Raw genomic sequence first — 24834 nt, forward strand, 5'->3', positions numbered from 1 at the left:
CCTACTCGTGACAATAAGCGATTTTCATTTTTTCATACGACTTTGCTAAATTAGGATATTAAAAGGAAATGGAGTCAAAGTATGTGGATGGAGCATGGATACAGATCACCACAAGCTTATTGAATGAGAAATGTTACATTGCCTATACCTGTTCCGAATTAAAGGCTACTACATTTTTAAAATATACATAATTCATAAAGGTTTCTTCATTGTTTCATGAATGTATAATGTGGTTGTACTGCCCCATTTACACTGGATTATCAACAGTTCAGGTTTCATAAAACAACCAGTATTCTCAATAGTATCATATGTCATTTTTAAATGCAAGATAAAGCCAATCTATTTTTCATCAGGTTCCTCATACTTGTGGTTTTGCTAGGCAGTTTTCAAACTATAAATTGAGAATTAAATTGAGAATTCGGAGAGCGGCAGCTTGGATATCCTAAAATGTAGCTTTCCCCGCAGAAAATCCTGGAGTTGGTAGTCAGTACTGACTTCTTGCAGTTCTTTAAGGCAGCAGATACAGTTTGGAAAAACACAATGATAGTAGAAGGAAAGTAACAAAAAAATGTTCTGGGAATAACTAAAGGACTTGGGCTTCCTGAATTTTGCCATTCAGGGAGGAGAGTGGAATTTTGGAACAGGTTCATTGAATTGGCTGCAGTTTGCTGTGTTGCTGCTCATTAAGGAAAGTGATGCAGGAAGAAGGCCATGTATGGAGAAGAGTTAAATAAAAACAAATGTGGCAAGAAAATGTTTTTTTCTCTCCAAGTACATAAGCTAACATCCAGCTTTTTATATGTCCCTACTATTGGTAAATTGATATGAATAATTTAGAATTAATGCAAGATTTATCCGATGGTAAATAGACATTTACAATTTAGCTTCTTTTTAAAAAAATTTAGAGTACCCAATTATTGTTTTCCAATTAAGGTCAATTTAGTGTGGCCAATTCACCCAACGTCACATCATTGGGTTGTGGAGGTGAAACCCACGCAGACATGGGGAGAATGTGCAAACTCCACACTGGAAGTGCCAGGATCAAACCCAAGTCTTCAGGGCCCTCGGCAACAATGCTAACCATTGTGCCACCCAACAATTCACTTCAAAGGAGATTATATTCCCTTATTCGAAACAATTAACTCACCTTCTCTGCTTCTTTTCCAATTCATGGTTACGCCCTTGTTGGCCTTCAAGATGCAGCTTGGTGTCTTGCAATTCTGCTGTTAGTCGTTGGGATTTTTTCTTCAACTGCTGAACACTGCGTTGCATTTCTTCATTGTCAGCTTGCAAATCTGAAACCTGCAGGCACAAGACCAAGTCTCAATTCTTGGATATTAACACTTGTACATTTAGTCTATTTTAAAAAAATAACAATGTTATTACAAGTCGAGGTTCAAATTGCTTTGAAAAAGGCATCAAGTTTACGAGGTGTGATGTTCCAAGTTTATACTTTATTTTGGAAAATAATCTGTATATTGTATAAAGTACAACAGCCTTAACTGTAAACCTGCAGTAGAAATTTGAAGTATTTGGGTGGAATTTTCAAAGAAAATGGAAAGTGTCAGGTTCTGACTGACAACTTGCATGTTTCTCCCCGGTTTACTCACCAGAACGTCTGACACTTTGGGCGAGATCTACTAACCGCATTGTGCTTGACTGGGAGTGCGACAGGTAGATGTGCGGCAGGTAGATGCTGGGTGAAGCCTCCCATGGCCTTCTGGCAGCCACTACGCCTTGCAGGATCTATCCAAATCCCGCAAGGCATCGAGATCAGGAATCATCCTACAATGGACGTGACCAAGCAACTCTCGAGTAAGTAGGCCTCAGACCTACTAAGGCCTACTCACCAGGGATCTCCGGGCATCTTCCGGCCTCCTCAGGGTGTCCGCAGCCAGGCGCCATTCAGTACTGCTCCACACAAACCTCACCAAGGCCATCAGAGATTCCTGGGTTGTCAGGGATAGGGCAGGGTGACTCTCTGGTCCTCCCTCAGAACATAGGCACCTTTGCACTGTCCAGTTGGCACCTTGGCACTGTTACCCACGCACTGCCAAGCCAGCAGGAGCAAAAAAAGAGGACACAAATCAGAAGTATTGGAGAATGCAGGATTTAGTGAGAGTGCCCGCCGAGTTCCGCCACTGTCATTCGTGTGTGGTCCGACCTGGCGGGACCTCGGCGTTCTGGCTACGGGAGGATGTTCTGGTTGGGGCAGGGGGAGCAGACTCTGGGGGGGCCTCCAGGGTGGCCAGGCCCGCGATCGGGGGCAACGTTGACGCCGGCGTCGCTTCGACGTCAACAAGGGTGGTGGTATGAGCAGGCACTAAGTTGGCATGAGTTAATACAGGATCATGAGGGTTGGGCATAGCGGCATAGGTTGACATGGAGCGCAGAAGATATGGGGTAGGGTTGGAGGGACCTCAGTTGACATGAAGGATACAAGGAGCCAAGGGCATGGGTAGAGGGGGCATAGTTTTGCATGGTGAGCATGGGGAGACTTGAGAGTTGGTGCAGGGGCATTGGTTGGTATGGAAGGTGTGAAGGATTTGTGTGAGGTGTGGGGGGGGGGGGGGGCATTAGGTGACATTGAGTTTGTATGGGGGACAAGGAGTGTGAGCTTTTTTTTTTACATCTGGGACAAACTGCCAGAGCACTGAGGGTGGCCTTTCCATACCTTTCATGGCCTTTCAGGAGGCGGTGGGTCTGACCCGACTCCCGCCAATACCGTCCCACCTTCCAGAATTAAAATCTCAATATCATAATTAGAGGCACTTTCTTAAAGGAATTTTTCCACCTCTTCAGCCCTAACTCAGGAATGAAAATTCATGCCATATTAAACAGAATGTGACAAAAGTGTGGTTAAAAGTTATAGTGGAAGTGAAGGCAGGCTTAAAATGCACTCAAGTTATTTTCTGTGGTGGAAGTAAGCAGCTTTAATGATGGATAGGCTATGGGGTTTGAAATCTTGTACATGTAATCATATTGCAGATAAAATAAAGATTAACACGTTTTCTTCAATCATAGTATGATATAAAATATAAGGGGCGGGATTCTTCCAGCCCGGGCCAGGCCGGAGAATCCACGCAACCGGGCCACGCCGCCCCAACGACGGCACGTGATTCTCCGTGGAGCGGAGAATCGGCGCCATTGGTGCCGGCGCGTTTGGCGAGGTGCCGGTCGGGGCCACTGTACGCGACCAGGCCGCCGATTCTCCGGCTCGGGTGGGCCGCTCTAAAAAGGCAGAGTCCCGCCAGTGCCGTCAACATCTGGTCACAGCTGGCGGGAACTGTGTGTGGAGGGTCGCAGGGCGCCCTGTGGCTGGTGGGGGGGGAGGTTAGGGGGGCCATGACCCCGGGGGCTGCCTCCAATGGGGCCTGGCCCGTGATCGGGGCCCACCGATTGGCGGGCTGGCCTCTCGCTCCCCGGGTCTATTTTCGTATGCGCCGGCCCCTGAACTTCCGCACCATGTTGCGTTAGGGCCGGCACGTTGAGGGAGGCCACTGCGCATGCGCAGGTTGGCGCGGCGCACAGTTCGCACCGGGATGGGCGGCTGGAGCAGCGTGAACCGCTCCAGCGCTGTGCTGGCCCCCTGTAGGGGCCAGAATCGGTACTTCCAGTGGCCCGTTCACACCGTCGTGAAAGCTGTGTAGTGAGATGATATCTCAACTGAAGCCATGTTGCACAACGTTCTGAATCAGAAGGTGAATAATAGGAATTTAGACAATTGATGTTCTACTGCAAAATTTAGGCTGTTAACTGTATGGTACTGTTATGTTTATAATACTGTACTGCTACTTGTTCAGCAAAATATGGGTTAATCCACTCAACCAAAAACAATCGGCGAAAGAGCACTCATAAAAATATAATGCACTGCAATAAATTATTTAGAGTCCACATCTCTAACTGCGAACAGAAGCTTTCTCGGTACATTACTAACATTTAAATATTACCAGTATCCATAATTTCTTTAAAATAGATGAGTGAATGCTTTCAGGAAGAGAAAGTTAATTCCTTACACACACAACTGACTCCATCACCAGCTGAGCTTCATGTTCTATATGAATGAGAAGCATTTTCCAGAAATGTACAAATAACCTGTACTAGTTTTAAATACTGGACATGAAAACTCAAATTCGGAATAAAGGAACGTGAATGAAGAAATTAGCAATTTTAAATACAAAATCACGTTAAACCAGATTTTTTTTTTAATAGATTTCCTATCTGTAGCACTAGAATAAAATGGTAGATTCCACCTTGGTGGGCAGCACAGTGGTTAGCACAGTTGCTTCACAACTCCAGGGTCCCAGGTTCGATTGCCGGCTTGGGTCACTGTCTGTGAGGAATCTGCACGGTCCCCCCATAGATTTCCTCCGGGTGCTCTTGTTTCATCTCATAGTCTAAATATGTGGAGGTTACGTGGATTGGCCATGCTAAAGTGTCCAAAAAGATTAGGTGGGTTACTAGGTACGGGGATAGGATGGAGGTGTGGGCTTAAGTAGGGTGTACTTTCCAAGGGCCGGTGCAGACTCGATGGGCCCAACGGCTTCCTTCTGAACTGTGAATTCTATGATTCTATAATTCTGTTCCTCCATTTCATGGTGTTCCAAAGGCATCGCACCACCTTGGTTTTTATATCCAATTAATACAAAAATGATGACAGTTTAAAGCATTTTCCCCTTACTTTTCGCTCAAATTGCCTCTTGCTCTGTAATTCGACCTCTAGTTTGTCATCAAATTCTTGATGCATTCGCTTTTTGGTGAAATCTATCTCTCTAATTGCACGCTCATACTTCAGTCTCCATTCTCCACCTATGGAAGATAAATAAAAGTAACAGCTAAAAACTGAAAGTTTTGTCATTTAAATTCACGTGTATATATATATATATATATATATATATAAATATCAAAAGAAGCAGAATAAATAATTCAAAGCATATGCATCATACAAAAGAAGAAATACATTTAAGTAAAAAAAACAGTTTAAGACAGCAAAAAACTATTGTCCTGAACTGAAGGACCTAGTTTTGAATCTCCGCTTAGATGAATATTCAAATTTGCCTAAAGCTCAAGAGTTGATGAAAGTAGAGGCTATTATTGTGTGGCAAAAAGATCTGAAGTTGCATCTATTGTTACTCAAGTATCTGAACTAGAGTTGGTGAAGAAATGGTTGAGAAACACACTTGAATAACGTTTGCTTCTTGACTGCAAAGGGACAGGGCTGAGGTAAAAAGCATTTGTGGTATGTGAATGAGGAAGATGTGGGGGAGAGCCCCATGTGCTTTGTTTAAAGAAATGTGTCTAAAAAGAAGTGAAACAATACTCATGAATAACACCAAATTGGGAAAGATAATTAATACAGAGGAAAACTGTGACAAATTAGAAGACAATATTAATAAGCTGGCAATATTGTCATTAGGGGCAGCACGATAGCATAGTGGTTAGCACAGTTGCTTCACAGCTCCAGGGTCCCAGGTTCGATTCCCGGCTTGGGTCACTGCCTGTGCGGAGTCGGCACGCTCTCCCGGTGTCTTCATGGGTTTCCTCCGAGTGCTCCGATTTCCTCTTACAGTCCAAAGATATACAGGTTAGGTCATGCTAAATTGTCCTTAGTGCCCAAAAACGTGGGGTTGGGTTACGGGAATAGGGTGGAGGTGTGGGCTTGGGGAGGGTGCTCTTTCCAAGGGCCGGTGCAGACTCGATGGGTCAAATGGCCTCCTTCTGTACTGTAGATTCTATGTAATTGACAAATTAATTTCAATGTAGCCAAGTGTGATGTGTTAGATTTTGGCAAAATAAAATTAGGTCATGTGTTACATGAAAAATAATAATATAAATAGGTAGAGGAATAAGGACATTTTGGAGATATCACTGAAAGCCCATAACAATTAACAAAGTAAACCAAACACTAGGGGTGGTTTTCTCTCAAAGCCTTGTCGGCATGCTCGATGGTGGGATTGGAGGGAAAAATATGGCCGATGACCAGAAATAATTTCATGTCTACGTGAATTTACAGTGGTATCTTCTGCCGATGTCATGCCATGGAGAGTCAGAAAACCTGCCAGAGGCTGGCGTGAACCGAATTTGCATACCATCAATGCCATTCAGATGAAGGCCCAACCCCCACATCAGATTCTTGCGATGCCAGTGGGAAAACACACTGGTGTGAAACATGCTCAGAACAATGTGGTGTTCAGATGTCGGGACTCATCTGAACAAAGCCTGGGGCTGCCTCTGAATTTCAGGCCAGCCGAAACCCCAGAGCACCACAGCAGTGGGTCGGGCATGCATCTGCAGGTGGACATTCCAGATTGTGTCCTGGAAGGGGCCCATCTTCCTTCTCAGGAAGTCCATCTTGCAATCTCAGACTGCTCCCAAAGTCTGTGTACAGCTCTGGCCACCAAATTATGTAAAGCATGTAGAGACACTGGAGAGGGTGCAAAATACATATTATATATGCCAGAACTGTGAAGTTATACCCATCAGGAAACTATAAATAAGTGGGTTACTTTTCTCTTGAAAAGAGGACCTACTAAAGGTCTTTATGGAAGTTACAGAGCAGACACAGACTGTTTTTACTTACAGAGAAGTGCAAAACTAGAGGCCACCAATAAATGATATTCACCAAGAAATCAAACAGGCATGCAAAGGAAATGTCTTTACCAAGAGTCTGATGAGAACGTGGATCGCACTACCATGCAAACATTTAAGGTAAATACTACTGATGTAATTAAGATTAAACTAGATATGAGACAGAAGGGAATAGAGGATTATGCTGATGGTTAGACGAAGAAAATAGGAAGAGGCTCGTGTGGAACATAAATGCCTCCATGGAATGGTTGGGGCAAATGGCCTGTTTCTGTGCTGTATATTCGATATATGGCAATTGCTGAGCAACTAACCAGAGTCATCATCATCCAAGTCTCCATTTAGGTCTGCTGCTTTGATAAGCCGAGCTTCCATCACTTCCATTTCCATTGACTCCATTTGCTTCTTCATTCCATCATATTTGGCCTTAAACGCAAGATGGTTACAATAGCTTATAAAAAAAATATATTTTATTAAGGCATGTATAATTTTAACAATTTTCAAGAGGAAAAATAACAAGGCAAATAATACCTACCCAACCAACAAGGCTTACATACACAATTCCCCAATCCCCCTTTCGCACCTCAACCAAACCCCACCCATGCCTCCCTCTTTTCCTTTCATTTCTCCCCCCCCCCCCAACTCTGCTGACAGCTTAATTTTCTGCAAAGAAGTCGATAGTCGAAGAAGTGAACCCTAGCATCAATCCCCTCCAAGCGAACTTGATCTTCTCAAGCCTGAGAAACCCGGCTATGTCACTTACCCATACTCCCGACTTCGGGGGATCAGAGTCCCTCCACGCCAATAAGATCCATCTCCGGTCTACCAGGGAGGCAAAGGCCAAAACATCAGCCTTTCTCGCCTCCTGGACTCCCGGGTCTTCCGACACACACAAGTGTCACCTCTGGACTTGGAACCACCTGTAGAGCAGCCACTATTACCAGTAGTACTGAGCCGGCAGGAATGGCAGAGGTGCCGTTACCAGTGCCCCTAAACTTGTGCCCCTATATGGAGGCCGCTTCCACCCGCTCCCACACCGACCCCTCCCCCCACTACCCACTTCCTGACCATTGCTATGTTCGCCGCCCAGTAGTAGTTTCTGAAATTCGGTAGGGCCAGACCCCCCCTCCCTTCGACCCTGTTCCAGCAGCACCTTCTTTACCTGCAGGGTTTTACCCCCCCACACAAACCCAGAGATCACCACATTCACCCCTTAAAGAAAGCCTTGGGGATAATAGACAGGCACTGAAATATAAACAAAAACCTCGGGGGAACCTAATTTGTCAGGGGGCTGGGAAAAAAAAGCTGTAGTCCAGAAGCCAGTGTTGAGAGTAGTGAGGAACTGAGGAGGGTATCAAGGTCGCAGCAGTGTACTGATAGACAGAAAGGTGGGTTGAAGTGTGTCTACTTCAATGCAAGGAGCATCTGGAATAAGATAGGTGAACTTGGAGCGTGGATTGGTACTTGGGACTACGATGTTGTGGCCATTACGGAGACATGGTTAGAACAGGGACAGGAATGGTTGTTGGAAGTTCCGGGGTATAGATGTTTCAGTAAGAGTAGGGAAGGTGGTAAAAGAGGTGGAGGAGTAGCATTGTTAATCAAGGATAGTTTAACGGCTGCAGAAAGGCGGTTCGAAGGGGATCTGCCTACTGAGGTAATATGGGCCGAAGTTAGAAATAGGAAAGGAGCGGTCACATTGTTAGGAGTTTTCTATAGGCCCCCAAATAGTAATAGAGATGTAGAGGAAGAAATTGCAAAACAGGTTATGGATAGGTGTGGAGGTCTCAGGGTAGTTGTCATGGGTGACTTTAACTTTCCAAATATTGATTGGAACCTCTATAGGTCGAACAGTTCGGATGGGGCAGTTTTTGTACAGTGTGCGCAGGAGGGTTTCCTGACACAATATGTGGATAGGCCGACAAGAGGGGGGGGCCCACATTGGATTTGATACTGGGTAATGAACCGGGCCAAGTGTTAGATTTGTTTGTGGGAGAGCACTTTGGAGATAGTGACCACAATTCGGTGTCTTTCGCTATTGCAATGGAGAGGGATAGGGCCATATGGCAGGGCAAGGTTTATAATTGTGGGAGGGGTAATTATGATGCGATTAGGCAAGAATTAGGGAGCATAAGGTGGTGACAGAAACTGTCAGGGAAAGGCGCAAATGAAAAGTGGAGCTTGTTCAAGGAACAAATACTGCATGTCCTTGATAGGTATGTCCCTGTCAGGCAGGGAGGAAATGGCTTTGTGAGGGAACCATAGTTCACAAAAGAGGTTGAATGTCTTGTCAAGAGGAAAAAGGAAGAGTAAGTAAGGATGAGAAAACAAGGTTCAGTTGGGTCGCTTGAGGGTTACAAGGTAGCAAGGAATGAGCTAAAAAAAATGAGCTTAGGAGAGCTAGGAGGGGGCATGAGAAGTCCTTGGCGGGTCGGATCAAGGAAAACCCCAAGGCTTTTTACTCTTATGTGAGAAATAAAAGAATGACCAGGGTGAGGGTAGGGCCGGTCAAGGACAGTAGTGGGAACTTGTGCATGGAGTCAGAAGAAATAGGATGTGTTGAATGAATACTTTTATTCAGTGGAGAGGGGCCATGTTTTTGAGGATGAGAGTGCGATACAGGCGGGTAGGCGGGAGGAGGTAGATGTTCTGAGGAAGGATGTATTAGCAATTTTGAAAAAAACCTGAGGGTCGACAAGTCCCCTGGGCCAGATGGGATATATCCAAGGATTCTTTGGGAGGGTAGGGATGAGATTGCAGAGCCTTTGGCTTTGATCTTTGGGTCCTCACTGTCCACAGGGATAGTGCCATAGGACTGGAGTGGTGAATGTTGTTCCTCTGTTCAAGAAAGGGAAAAGGAATGACCCTGGTAATTATAGGCCAGTTAGTCTTACTTCGGTGGTCGATAAGTTAATGGAAAAGGTCCTGAAGGATAGGATTTATGACCATTTGGAAAGATGCAGCTTAATCCAGGATAGTCAACATGGATTCGTGAAGGATAAGTCTTGCCTCACAAATTTGATTGAATTCTTTGAGGAGGTAACTAAGTGTGTAGATGAAGGTAGAGCAGTTGATGTCGTATACATAGATTTTAGTAAGGCGTTTGATAAGGTTCTCCATGGTCGTCTCATGAAGCAAGGAGGTGTGGGATAGAGGGAAATTTGGCCAATTGGATAAGTAACTGGCTATCACATAGAAGACAGAGGGTGGTGTGCATGGAAAATTTTCAGACTGGAGACCAGTTACCAACGGTGTACCTCAGGGATCAGTGCTGGGCCCTCTGCTATTTGTGATTTTTATCAATGACTTGGAGGAGGGGGCTGAAGTGTGGGTCAGTAAATTTGATGACACCAAATTGGTGGAGTAGTGGATGAGGTGGAGGGCTGTTGGAGGCTGCAAAGAGACATTGATAGGATGCAGAGCTGGGCCAAAAATGGCAGATGGAGTTTAACCCTGATAAGGCTGGTTTAGCTCACTCGGCTAAATTGCTGGCTTTTAAAGCAGACCAAGCAGGCCAGCAGCACGGTTCGATTCCCGTACCAGCCTCCCCGGACAGGCGCCGGAATGTGGCGACTAGGGGCTTTTCACAGTAACTTCGTTGAAGCCTACTCATGACAATAAGCGATTTTCATTTCACTTCATTTCATTTCATAAGTACGAGGTGATTCATTTTGGTAGAAAAAATCTGAATGCGGATTACAGGGTCAACGGCAGGGTACTAAGGAATGTAAAGGAACAGAGAGATCTTGGGATTCATGCCCACGGATCTCTGGAGGTTGCCACTCAAGTGGATAGAGCCATGAAGAAAGCTTATAGTGTGTTAGCGTTTATTAACAGGGGGCTTGAGTTTAAGAGCCGCAGGGTTAGGCTGCAACTATACATGACCCTGGTGAGACCACATTTGGAGTATTGTGTGCAGTTCTGGTCACCTCATTATCGGAAGGATGTGGAAGCATTGGAAAGGGTGCAAAGGAGATTTACCAGGATGCTGCCTGGTTTGCAGGATAGGTCTTATGAGGAAAGGTTGAGGGAGCTAGGGCTTTTCTCTTTGGAGCGGAGGAGGATGAAAGGCGACTTAATAGAGGTTTATGAAATGATGAGGGGGATAGATAGAACATTCAGAGACTATTTCCTCACGTGGATGTAGCTGTTACAAGGGGGCATAACTATAAGGTTCAGGGTGGGAGATATAGGAGGGATGTCCGAGGTAGGTTTTTTTACTCAGAGTGGTTAGGGTGTGGAATGGACTGCCTGCTGTGATAGTGGAGTCGGACACTTTAGGAATTTTCAAGCAGCTATTGGATAGGCACATGGAGCACACCAGAATGACAGGGAGTGGGATAGCTTGATCTTGGTTTCGGACAATGCTCGGCACAACATTGAGGCCGAAGGGCCTGTTCTGTGCTGTGTGCTGTACTGTTCTATGTTCTATGTAACCGTCATCTTTACTGTCTGTACCCTCCCCGCCAGTGACAACGGGAGCATATCCCACTTTCTGAAGTCCCCTGCTCCACCAACCGAGCCAGATTCAGATTGTGCAGCTGCTTCCACCTCCACGCCTCCTGGATGCCCAGATACCAAAAGCTCCCTCCCACCACCGAGAATGACATCTGTTCCAATCTCCACTCCTGTCCCCTAACTTGAATCGGAAAGACCTTGCTCTTACCAATATTCAATTTATACCCCGAAAACCAGCCGAATTCCTCTAGGATTCCCATAATCTCTCCAATTCCCTCCCAGCAGGTCAGAAGTATACAAAAGTAGGTAATCCACGATGGTTACAATAACGATTAATTGTTCTCAGAATCTAAATAAATATTTAAATAAATGGCATTTATTTTTTCACAATTTCATACCAATATTTGATATTATAAGTGCATGTCCTGGTAACAATGAAACTGTTTTTATCCTAATAGGCATTCTATTTAACCCAGATATGAGCTTCCAATCACAAATATGCTCCTCCACCAAACCTGCCTAATTTAATCTCCATATTTGGCCCATCTCCACCCCCGAGCTCATCTGCTGCTGAAACCCTCATCCACTGTTTTCTCAAGGCCTGCCAATTCCAGTGCTTTTCTGACCAGTCACTCATCTTCCACTCTCCAAATATGTAAGCTCATCCAAAATGCAGCTACTGATTGCCCTTAGTGTCCAAAAAAGTTAGGTGGGGGTACTGGGTTACAGGGATAGGGTGGAGGTGTAGGCTTAAGTGGGGTGCTCTTTGTAAGGGCTGGTGCAGACTCGATGGGCCAAATGGCCTCCTTCTGCACTGTAAATTCTATGATATTCTAACTTGCATCAAGACCTACTCACCCATCACCCTTGTGGTCTCTGAACCACATTCCTTGCCTGAAAAGTTGGACACCATTTGTGCTCAGCATTTTCACCCATTTGATATCAGTTGCACTCAAAAGCAATCAGTTAGCTATCATTTCACATCAATGGTAGAGTCAGAAAAACAAGGAATTATAATATTTTTCTTTTTTGTAATAACACGAGTCATATTTCTCACATTGACTGGTGACTGGCGTAATTGGATTAAGAGACAGAGACCAGAAGGGTCTAAACATCAGTAAGGAGGTGTGAAAGAAGTAGGTTTGATTATGTCAATGAACAAAAGGAACCAAGAGAAACTTAAATAAGAATTTACATAAGGCAATAAAATCAGTAATTTTGAAGTGGACTGTTTTAGTTCAAATGGGAACAGATACAATTTGTAAAATTATAAGTAAGTGAAACATAATAGGGTAAGTTTACTTTCTAGATATAGGAGCTTTAAAGCAAAAGAAAGGAGTTTGATCAGTTCTGGAAAAATAGAACTTTGAGAGACTGTATGAAACACTCAAGGACAGAAAGATCAAAAGGATGGTATACGTTTGAGAAGCCTGTTTGAGGGGCTAGCTGCTTAGATCTGCCAGAAGACAGTGTGGAAGCCAGTAACATATCCAAACAGACAGTGTAATGGCTAAACGACAGTGTGGAATAGGCCAGACCTGGAGAACGAGTTTGCTAAGATCCTCAGAGAACATCCCAAGAGTAATAGGGCACTGTGTGGTAAAGTTACTGGAATTCTATAGATTTAAAAATCTATGATGATGACTACTGTCATCAGAAAGTGAAGGTTAGCTCTGAGTGCAGTTTAACCTAATATCCTTTTGGAATTGCTTTGAAGTAAAGTTAACTTACAGTTAAGTGCTTTTTAAAATTCAATAAACATTTTCTTTAATGTATCATCACAATCTGTCAGAAGAGTCTATTTCCGGATTTCAGAAAATCTCTTCCAGTATAAAAATTGCAAAAAACATTTTGACAACTGTTTCAAGTTTCCCTTCTAAATCTGGGCAGCTCGGCATATACCACCTCCCCTTACTTTAAATCTATGCCTCCTGGTCACTGATCCTGCCACCAAGCTACCTTAAGGGACATGCACAGAAAGGTCCCTCTGAACTTTGTGCTTCAGGAGGTTTAAAAGGAATGTGAGGAAAAGCCTTTTCTCCCAAAGAGTGGTGGGAGTCTGGAACTGACTGCCTGAAAGGTTGATGGAGGTAGAGACCCGCAAGTATTTAGATGTGCACTTGCGATACCAAGGCATACAAGGCTATGGGCCAAGTGCAGGAAAATGGGATTAGGATAGTTAAGTGGTTATCCTGACATTCATCATGTATTCCCTTACCTTGTATGTCCTGCACAAGTACATCACCTCACACTAATCCAGATTGAATTCCATTTGCCACTGATCAGCCCATCTATATTCTCCTGTAATCCACCCCACCAACTTTCATATCACCCGTGAATTTACTGATCAACCCTCCTATATTCAAGTCTAAATAATTTATGTAAATTACAAATACCAAGGACCCCAACACTAATCCCCATTGTACACAAGGCTTCCAGTCAGAAAAACACCCCTCGACCATCACCCTCGGCTTCCTGTCATTCAACCAATTATGCATCCAATTTGCCAAATTTCCTTGGGTCCCATGGGCTTTAAGCTTCGCTAACAGTCTCCCATGTGGGAACTTATCAAAAGCCTTGCTGCAGACCAAGTAGACGATGTCAAATGCATTGCCCTCATCTACACCACCCCCACCCCTTAGCAAAACCATGCTCCTGTTCTTGATTAATCAGGTCTCTCAGAACTGCTTCCAATAGCTTCCCCACCACTGAGGTTAGACTGACTGACCTGTCGTTTCCTGGTTCATCCTTTCCTCCCTTCCTGAATAATGATAACACAGTGGCCATCCTCCAATCCTCAAGCACCTCTCCTGGTGCTAGAGAGGAATTGAAAAGTATTCCCAGAGCCCCTGGTATTTTCTTTTTTGCCTCACTCAACAGCTGGGGATACATTTCATCCGGCCCTGGAGATTTATCTACTTTTAAGCCCACCAGACCACTCAGAACCTCCTCTCTGTCTATGTCAATTTCATTGATTTTATTACAGTCCTTCTCCCAGGCCTCTGTACCCTCATCGTCCCTCTCATTAGTGAACACAAATTATTCATTCTACTCCTTCCCTAGTTATCCTATTATCCTTAATGTACTTGTAAAACTTAGGAGTTTACCTTGCAGTATTCTTTCACGTCCCCTTTTTGCACTCCTAATTTCTTTTAAGTTTCCTCCTGCACATTCTATATTCCTCTCGGGCTTCTGTTATTTTGAGCCCTCGATATCAGCCATAAACCTACCTTTTTCTCTTTATCCAATGATGTATATCCTTTCAGGAAAACACCTGCTAGCACAAAGTCAGAGGGATACACCCATACCTGGCTGAGTCACATTGTCCATGTCACACTTAAACTTGTTTGTGGGAATACACAGGGTGGTCCAGATCCATTGCTCTTCGGGACACTCCTATTTGACCAGCTATTAGCCCATTATAGAGTCTGATGACCTCTTTGTCCTTCAATGGGAGGTTGCATATCAATAGCAGGGCTCTGGTTAAAGCTGCATGTTCTGGTTAAAGAGCTGTTTGATGGGAACTAGTGTGTTAACGTTAAGAAACTGCATGTAATCTGTTATTGTTAGGGTCGAAGTTTAAAGGTTTAAATATTATTTTCTTTTATTTTATTTTAATAAAAATAGTTTATAAAATAAGCTATCCGGGTTTCTTATATTACCATTCCTGGAATGAATCGATCTTTCCACAGCATCTTAAAGCTTAACACGTTGCTGCTCTGGACCAGCATCTTAGCCAGAGTTGGGATCTGACCAGGCATCCTCAACGCTCATCAGTAATTTTCTCCCCAACTTTCCCCACGAAGCAATTTATCTCTCTCCCCCACCCTCCCTCCCGAGAAAGTGACTGGAAGTGACATTTCCTAGCCAGCCCTGCTGCAGGTTCGAGATCACAGCAGGAGAGCTGGGTAAGTCATGGGGAACATCAGGTGGTATGGGGGAGGGGAGGTTGCAATCAGAGACTGAAGAGAAGACAGAGAAGCATGAGTGTTCATAGGTAGGGTGGCAGGGGAGGGTGAGGGGAAAGAGAGTTGAGACTGGAAAAGGTTAAACCCTGAGAATCGGCGTCTTATCAAATTTGACGTCAAATTCATATCAAATTATAACTTCTGGGGCTGGATTCTCCGACCCCCCGCCAGGTCGGAGAATCGCCGGGGGGCGGCGTGAATCCCGCCCCTGCCGTCTCCGGCACCAGAGATTTGACAGGGACGGGAATCGCGTCGCGTCGGTCGCGCCCCCCCTCCCCCCGCGATTCTCTGGCCCGTGATGGGCCAAATCCCGCTGCTGTAATGCCAGTCCCGCCGGCGTGAATCAAACCACCTCCCTTACCGGCGGGACTGGCGGCGCGGGTGGGCTCTGGGGTCCTGGGGGGGGGGGGGGGAATCTGGCCCGAGGGGATGCCCCCACGGTGGCCCGGCCCACGATCGGGGCCCACCGATCCGCGGGTGGGCCTGTGCCAGGGGGCACTCTTTTCCTTCTGCGTCAGCCATAGACTACGCGATGGCCGACGCGGAAGTGACCCTTTCCCCTGCGCATGCGTGGGGATGATGTCAGCAGCCGCTGACGCACCCGTGCATGCGCGGACTTCCGCCGGCCGGCGAAGTCCCTTCGGCACCTGCTGGCGTGGCGCCAAAGGCCTTCCACACCAGCCGGTGAGACTGGAACCACTCCAGCGCGGGCCTAGCCCCTCAAGGTAAGGAAAATCCGCACCTTTGGGGCGGCCTGACGCCGGTGTGGTTCACGCCACTCCATCCCGCCGGGATCCCCCCCCCCCCCCGGGTAGGGGAGAATCCAGCCCCTGATGTCAAGCTGTAATGCAGAGCATCAAGTATACGTGAAAGCAAAAACAATGTTAAAAGATTTTTCAACAGTCTCTGATGCTACTCTTTTTTGTCATGACAGAACCTAGTGGCATCATTGCTCGGTGGATTCAAAATGCGTAGGTTATCCTTATGGGTCCTCACCTATATTGAGGCATTACTTGTAAAAGAAATGATAAAACTCTAATAAAGATATATTTTTAAAAAACCTTTGGGTAAGGTTAACTCCTGACAATATCCCTATTTTATAAGTAGTTACCCTTGTTTTTAAATCCTTCCATGGTCTCATGCGACAGAGAAGGGATTGGAGAGTTAGGCTAATAGTTAGATGAAGGAAATGAGAGGAGTCATGAAAGGAGCATAAATAAATGCTAGCATGAAATGGTTGGACCAAATAGAATACACAGCACAAAAATAGGCTATGTGGTGAAACTGAGCAACAAACCAGTCATCAACATCCAGGTCTACATTTAGCTCGACTGCTTTGATTAGCCAAGCTTCTATCAATTCCATTTTCCATTGTCCCCATGCTCCTCTAATTCTGCAATTTTAGATTTTAATCCCTCCACTGTTGTCAGTTTTACCTTTGGTTGCTTATGGCCCAAGTTCTGGAATTCTTTCCCCAAGTTAAAAACTAGTTCTACAACAAAATCTTCATTTAAAATCACATAATTTTCAATTGCATAACATGATACAGATCAAAAATACAGTGCTGTAATGTTTGCAGAGTTTCAATATTGCAGATGTTTAACGCACCTGCAATTCTTTCATTTCTTTCTCTAATCGAAGCCTGTCCGCAGTTTCTGCCTCTAGAAGTTGAGATGCTGATTCACCAGTATTTCTCTCATCTGTTAATTCTGATGTCAGGTCTCCTACCTGTTATTGAAATCAGAAGAATTAATACTTCTGTCCATCCCACATTTTTCTTTTAAAAGTGTACATCATCGTAAGATAGTAATACAGATATTAATCTGCAGAAGCAGTATCTGTAATCCATTATTTAGCATACCACTAAACATTACACTTGCAACAGTTTTAGCATGTTCAAATCATGTAGCTATTCATTGACAAATCATGTAGCTATTCATTGACTAAATTACAGGTTGCACAAAATTACTTTGACGCCCTTAATTTGCATCTTGTGACATTGATTTGGATCACATGTTCAATTCAAGTTATCTGTATTTTAGTTTTTAACTGCAATTGTTGAAATACTAAAATAAAATGCAGCCTTGATATCTTTCATAGTCATAGAATTTACAGTGCAGAAGGAGGCCATTCGGCCCATCGAGTCTGCATTGGCTCTTGGAAAGAGCACCCTACCCAAGGTCAACACCTCCACCCTATCCCCATAACCCAGTAACCCCACCCAACACAAAGGGCAATTTTGGACACTAAGAGCAATTTATCATGGCCAATCCACCTAACCTGCACATCTTTAGACTGTGGGAGGAAACCGGAGCACCCGGTAGGAAACCCACGCACACACGGGGAGGACGTGCAGACTCCGCACAGACAATGACCCAAGCCGGAATCAAACCTGGGACCGTGGAGCTGTGAAGCAATTGTGCTAACCACTATGCTATCGTGCTGCCCTTACATGAAAGTACAAAGTCACTTGGAGCTGTTGATCTTAACTGAACTTGATTTTGATTCATTTTATGTCAATTGTCACTTAGTATTTACTACACTGTTCTATTTCATTCATTTTGAAGTTCAGAATGGTGTTCCTGGTTCAATTTTGCCATAATGTTTGGAAAGGTCCGTATTTTAAATCCATATATCATTGGCTGTACTGCACCAAATAAACTGCACCAAATAAACTATGTTGTGAATTCCAAAATAATGATTGTTGCACAGACTGCAATACCAGATGTACAAAAGTTTTCCAGGTATTATCTTACCCTGCTTTCCAAGCGGTCACTGGTTAGTCGTAGCTCAGTGCGCTCCTTTTCAACCCGTTCTATTTTGCTGCGTAGCTGCTGAATCTCATCCTAATACAGTGAAACATCCGAGTTAGCTCTTATTTTAATGAGTGGCAAAATGAAATGAAACTTTAACCTCAACTCCCAATATATGAAGATATTTTAATGGAAAATTTAGACAACTTTTGTTCAATGTACTAGGGTAGTTAAACAGATTTGAAATTGCAGTAAATGTAAAATGTTTTAGATTTCTCGTCTTCTTAAAATTCAAGGGACACAATTTCTTACAAATCAATTTATATTACAGGTGCACCTTAATACATGACAATTTGATGGAAAATGTGAATACTATTGACAATCTTCAAATAAATGTCAGTTCAGTTTTTAAAAGATATCTCGAAGCATTCCTTTTCACACAAAAATAGAGTTATAACATTGAAATCCGCATTGACATAAATAAGCTAATTTTCATTGACCCATAATTTGTGGGGTTCTGACAGCCAACTGGCAGCATTTTGGATCATTATCCCCCTCAGTCTGACCGAGACTTTAGGATTTAGCACAAGCACAGATTAATATGAAAGTCCTAAAGTTGCAGCCAGCCTTTCACTGCTCCTGCATGGCCTCTACTGTGGGTACTACCCCCTTTTCCAACATCCTACCCCTCCACTCCTAGAGAGGGCAATGAGATAAATCAATTGATTTGGTGAGAACTTTCTTTTTAATATCATGGTTAGAAAACCCATTAAAAGTTAAGTCTTGCTCAAAGAGGTATAATTGGGATTTTAATGGTAATCTGAGTAATAACTTATGCTGAATAACAGATCTGGCCTTTAAAAAGTACTTTTTCCATTATACATAATTATTAAACTTTTTCAACTGAATTCTTAAGTAGGTTTGTTCATGCTATTCAGTTTCTATGTTTAATGAGTTATCCTCATTAAACAATGTCAAAAATAGTTGCATGTTAACAAAAACAAAGTTCTCGTCACCGAAATGATAGATCTCTGTGTAGCTTTCTTCAAGGTTAGCATAAAGTATGGGCCAATAATGGTGTGTTCTTTAAAGACGTTAACACTTTGCCAAAGGTGGCATGTCTCCAACACAAGCAGTGGCAGTGTTTGGTGATGAGATGCCAGAATACATACAAAAAGTGGTGTATGCAATCAAATAAAATGTTAACATTTATATTAAAAAATGTTGAGAGACCAGGATTAGATCTCATGAATAATAATAGAACCATAGAATTCCTACAGAGCAGGAGGCCATTCAGCCAATCAAGTTAGCACTGACCCTCTGAAAGAGCACCCTACCTAGACCCACTCCCCCACCCTATCCCTGTAACCCAACCTAACCTAACCTACACATTCTTGGAGACCAAAGGACAATTTAGCATGGCCAACCGACCTAACGTGCACATCTTTGGACTGTGGGAGGAAACCGGAGAATTGGGAGGAAACCCATGCAGACACGGGAGAAAGTGATCCTGGAGCAAATGGAATTAAGCTTCATTGTGACCAAAATGAATGGCACTCACTACCAAACAGTCACAATTTTAAACAGTTAGAACAGAAAACATATCCTTGATGATAAAAATGAAAGCTTAAGTTTAAAACACTAAAAAAAAAATCAGTAACACATTAAGACTTACCGAAACTAAATGTTACATCAAATTAACAAAGCTTCTAAAATGCTTACTTACATCTTTGCCCCGTAATTGCTCTTCTGTTAACTGAACCTCTATTAGTGGGCGAACTGTAGTGAACAGTTTCCACCACGGCCAGTTTTTGACTCCTTTGTTCTTTTGGATATTTTTCTGGATGCAACGAATAGCTAGTTCTTGAATCTGAAAGAGAATGAACTAAATTAGCTTTAATCAAATAGTTCCCACCCTATCAGCTGAATCACAAACCTTCCAGAAGATCCTCTCTAAAAGAAAAGTAGAAACTTTCTTTGCAATTGCAATACAAATTGGACAAATTATAGTGCAACATTCCATGCTAAACAACAGCAAGTTGCAAATTCTACGTTTAAGTTGTGCCAACGTGTTATTCAAGCGTGCAGTCTGGCTGCCACTGATAAGTTATAATGTTTAACTGCCAATTTTTGGGATAAGAACTAAAGCCAATGACTTGAGCTTGATGGGACAAGGCATAATTTCAAAATTTACTGATGACAAAATCTGGAAGTGTAGTAAATGGCAAGGAACTTACTAAGACAGTTCATGGACATAAACTGGAGGAATGCATGCATGTGGCAGGTGAAATTCAACAGAAGAGTGAGGTAAGAAACATGAGGAGTTTCAAAACAAGCTAAATGATAAAATCATAGGCATTACAGAACAAGGAGACGACGAGTAGAGTTTATGCCAGTTCTCTAGACCAGTTTGTTCCATCACCCTGGCTCTGTCCCCATAGCTCAAAGTTTATTTCTCTCAAGTGGTGATATGCCTGTAGATAATATTACATGTACTCAGTAGTGTGACCTCCCACCAGCAGGTGGCATCAGACATTAGTCAGGTGACATTCAGCTACCAACAGAAGGTTGTAAGGTGTACATGAGGACAGCCGCAGATAAGGGTAGCTCCAGGAGAGTCTCATGTAACTCTGTAATAACTTGGTCTGTATAAGATTCTGATCATTACCATACCACGTGTACATTAATAAATCATCATTTTGGCTAAGTCACCAGCAGTTTTGTAGATTCATTGCAAGACAAGAACACAGAACACAACAGTGCCTATCCACTTCCTTTCGAAAACATTAATAATTTCTTCCGCCACCTTTGTAGCCAGCTAATTCCAGGTCATTATCACTCATTGCATAAAGAAGTTCTTCCTCACATGTCACCCCTGCATCCTTACCCCCAAACCCCCAAGTCTTTGTACCATCAACTCATGGGGACAGCTTTTCTTTGTCCACCTCAGTTAAGCCTGGGATAATCGTGTACCTCTTAATAAGTACCGAGATTCTCTAATCCCAGTGCACCCCACTACCGCTGCTAGTGAGGAGGGAAAATGTGGCGCTCAGCCAAATCTCCCATTCACAGCAGCGGGACTGGAGAATCCCGCTGCTGTGAACAAACAAAGAACCCCTTCCCAGATCTCTACTCAAACTCCGCCGCCCCAAAAAGAGAAATAATTGTAGTAAATCTCTTTTGCACACTCTCAAGGAACATCACATTCTTCTGTGGTATAATTTTAAAGGGAGTGCAAGAACAGAGACACTGGCGTCGTGTTGCTCACAAATTTGAGTTGGGCAGGCCAGGTTAACAAAGCAGTTAATAAACAAATGTGATCCTAGACATTATCAACAGAGGCAGAATACAAAAGCCAGAAAGTTATGCTCAAGCTCTATAAAATACTTGTTCAGCCCAACTGGATCACTGCATCCTATAGGCACCATACTTTAGGATGGTACAAAGACTTGGGGGATACTACATCCACTAAAGTAGAACTCATAAGAGTTCTACTTTAGTGGATGATTGTTTTGGGAAAGACAAAGTTTTGGCAAGGGTGCAGAAGAGATTTATTAGGGTGGCTCCGGGGATGGAGGACTACAGTTATTTGGATAGACAAGAGAAGTTGGGGGTTTTCTGTTTTGAGCAGAGAAATCGAAAAGGAGATTTGATAAAGCAGTTTAAAATCATGAGGAAAGCATTTTTGGTGATTGACACAGATTCAAAGGAGCCTTCAAAAGAAAATTGGAGAATACTTGAAAGAGAAAATATTGCAGAAATATGGGGGAACATCACGGACGTGAGGCTACTATTTTGCTCTTTATTATGGCCAGCACAGAATTACTGAGCCAAACAGCCATGTTATATAATGGAAAATGAATACGAATATGACTGTGTTTAGAATGAGCTCTGCATTTGGTTTATGAAGCTTTGTAGACATTGTACCTTTCTCTTCTTGAAATACTGTCTTGCAAGGTATCCTCTGCAAGCTGCCTGGAAAAGTGTGATATCCCTTCTGGTCTGTTCATCCCTTTGTTCTTCCAATTTAACCAGAGTTCCTGCTCGGAAAAACACCTGAGACCAACACAATTCAAAAAGTTAGAAAATATTATATCCAACACATGGGCGCAGGACTTGCGTTCATTTACTAACTGATAGGGTTAGAATTAAATGTTCACCTGGCTGGATTTCAATTCAATTCAGGTGCAAAACGCAACTAATCGTTACATCTTTTTAGCTGACAGTAAAAGGTTGCAATTCCAACTGCAGTTATCTGCAGTACTAACATTCAAACAAGATTTGATATCTTACACTTTCAAATTACAAGTGATTTAACTTTCTACAACATCATTCTAGCTAAAATGTAAAATTCTTTGATTCAAAAAATCATGGATGCAATATTTCAAAGTTGTTTGCTTTAGTACAAGGCAATTTAATATATTGAAACTCATTTATAACAAACTAATATCAGAAAAGATTCAATATCACAAAAGATTCAAATGTCCCTTTTATTTACCATACAACTAAATGAATAATATTCCAGCTCAAGCAAAATTACTCTGCACTCCAATAATAAACATTGAGGCACTAGTCTTTTGTTTAGCTTACTAGTCAATGGAAACCAACACTTCCTGCAACAAGTGTTAAGTATGGCTGCTATTGATCAATTATCTTAATTTCACTTTTAAAGGATGATAATTCCAATTAACTTGCTTGAAACCAGATGCAAGACTATAATCTATTTGCAAAACACACAATCAGATTTAATTCAGGCTCACATCTAAAGATGTACAAATTCAGTACGAGTCTCAAGAATCACTCAGTGATTGAAGTTAGCAGTTTACTATAAATCTCCTGAACTTGCCTAATTTGCAAAGAGATCAGTTGGGCCGCTTAACTGGCAAACTCAGAATATAGTGAAACCCATTTGGGTCGGACGGGACCCGTTCCACCCAGTACAATTTAGCACCCCGGACTTGTTTAATTTCTCAGGGGAGGAGGGTCAGCAATAACCCCCTGCTTCTTAGGTTCTTAGCGCGTTATAGTTTGGAAGACCCTCTGTCCCAACCCATGTCTTTGGGCACCTCTGCCACCATTCTGGAACTGTTTCGGGAGTTATTTTCGGGGCCTTCCAGTGACCAGGCGACAGGGGCTGAGCAGGCATCTGCACCCCTGCCTCCCACTGGCACAGGGCCCCAGGAGGAGCCTGAGGAGATCCCGCCTGTCGATGATCCTGGTGGCGGGGTCAAGGCAGCCCGAGTTGGTTGGTGGGCTCGTGTCGCCCGCCGCACTCAGTGTTGTGGAGGATTCAGGCCTGGGGGGCGACTGTCCGAAAGCTGTCAGCCACCCAGTGTCGGGAGCACAGGGTACACATGAGGCGCTCTGTAGCGGGGTGCGGGGCTCACTCATGCCTGACACTGTGTCGCCCCTCACACCCTCTGGGGAACTCCCAGAATCTGGCACATCATAATTGAAAGTTATTTTATTTTTCTGCCTCTGTAGATAGCTCAGGCAGTGCCCTATTTGCCCCCCATTCACCAACACTCCGACTCCCTCCCTCCCCATCACCCTCCTTTCCCCTCCCTCCCCACTAGCCTCCTTTCTCCTCTCTCCCTACCACCCTCCTTCCTTTCCCTTCTGTTCGTACAGAGGCGAGGGTATCTGGTCTCTCCAGCGCAAAGTTTAGTGCTTGTACCATTTGTTTTTTGTAGAAACGTGTTGTGAACTGTTTTAATAATCAGGGTATCCAGCCCCCCTCCCCGTATGTTGGTACTGAGGGGAGGGTACCCTCCAACACAAAATTTGTGTTTATACTGTTTGGCCTTGTAGATTTTTTTTACTGTTTTAATAAAAAGATATGGGAAGGCTACATCAAAATAACCACAATGGATGCATTACTTGTAAAACAATTTTATCCATATTTACCTACAAGCCCAAGCTTTATCATATACAAATAGAATATTTCCTTCTACTTTCAAATGCATCTCCAATACATCTATACCTCACTAAGTAGTCCTGAATTGCATAGGTTTGTTTTATAGATAAAATCATCAATTTATTTGGTTCCTGAATGCTTACCCCACTATAAAGTAGTTGGCCAGAATTGTCGATACCTATCCTTATTGTGAACACAATTACAAAAGATTCCAAAATTGAAACTGAATGCATGAGTAGGTCTTTGGTCCACTCTAAAACATAAGCAGCATTGTGCACATGTCCAGTGCTCCAGAAGGCCCACAATCACAGTAGCAACAACACTCTATGAAGGTCCAGTTGCCAAGAAGGTGAAAGACTTGAAAAACTCTGCACATGTCCATGGTTCAAGAAGGCCTTTGATACTTTTTAAAAGTCACGAGACTTCTAAATGGTAATGTTCAGAGAGATTTGGATGTATATGTACATGGAAAAGAGAAAGTTAGCATGTGGGCAGCACGGTAGCATAGTGGTTACCACTATGACTTCACAGCGCCAGGATCCCAGGTTCGATTTGCGGCTTGGATCATTGTCTGTGCGGAGTCTGCATGTTCTCCAAGTGTCTGTGTGGGTTTCCTCTGGTTTCTTCCCACAAGTCCTGAAAGATGTGCTGTTAGGTGAATTGGACATTCTGAACACAATTGTGTGTACACAATTGTGTGTACACAGCCCTCTGTGTACCCGAACAGGCGCCGGAATGTGGCGACTAGGGGCTTTTCACAGTAACTTAATTGCAGTGTTAATGTATACCTCCTTGTGACAATAAAGATTATTAATTAGGTGCAGCAAACAATTAGGAAGGCAAATGACATGTTATCTTTTATTGAAAGGGGATTAGGGTGCACAAATGTGGAAACTCTATTCAATTGTAAGATTATGGCAACACTACACCTGAAATATTGTTTTGGTCCAAAGAAGGAAATACCTGCACTGAAGGTGGTTCTGTGAAGATACATTAGATTCATTCCTGGGATGAAAGGGATGTTTCATGAGAGGCTGAGTAAATCAAGTCTATACTCTCTGGATTTTCAAAAAATGAGATGTGATCTTATTGAAACATGCAAAATTTAGAAAATACTTAACAAGGTAGACACCGAGAGATTGTTTCCCTTGGC

General features: G+C 43.4%; 1 protein-coding gene across 18 annotated transcripts in view; it reads right to left on the bottom strand.

Annotated features, from left to right (window-relative positions):
- The window catches only part of myo18ab (myosin XVIIIAb), a 299483-nt gene that overhangs the window by 75784 nt on the left and 198865 nt on the right, over positions 1–24834 (bottom strand). For all 18 annotated transcript variants that reach the window (XM_038814300.1, XM_038814298.1, XM_038814286.1 and 15 more), the window contains 7 exons: positions 21692–21820; positions 19491–19634; positions 17768–17857; positions 16620–16739; positions 6900–7011; positions 4682–4809; positions 1148–1302 (listed from right to left, as the gene is read on the bottom strand). In XM_038814300.1, coding sequence (XP_038670228.1) covers positions 1148–1302; positions 4682–4809; positions 6900–7011; positions 16620–16739; positions 17768–17857; positions 19491–19634; positions 21692–21820 — 878 coding nt within the window. The remainder of the gene's footprint in view (positions 1–1147; positions 1303–4681; positions 4810–6899; positions 7012–16619; positions 16740–17767; positions 17858–19490; positions 19635–21691; positions 21821–24834) is intronic.

This window comes from Scyliorhinus canicula, chromosome 12 (assembly GCF_902713615.1).
Source record: "Scyliorhinus canicula chromosome 12, sScyCan1.1, whole genome shotgun sequence".
Taxonomy (NCBI): Eukaryota; Metazoa; Chordata; class Chondrichthyes; order Carcharhiniformes; family Scyliorhinidae; genus Scyliorhinus; species Scyliorhinus canicula.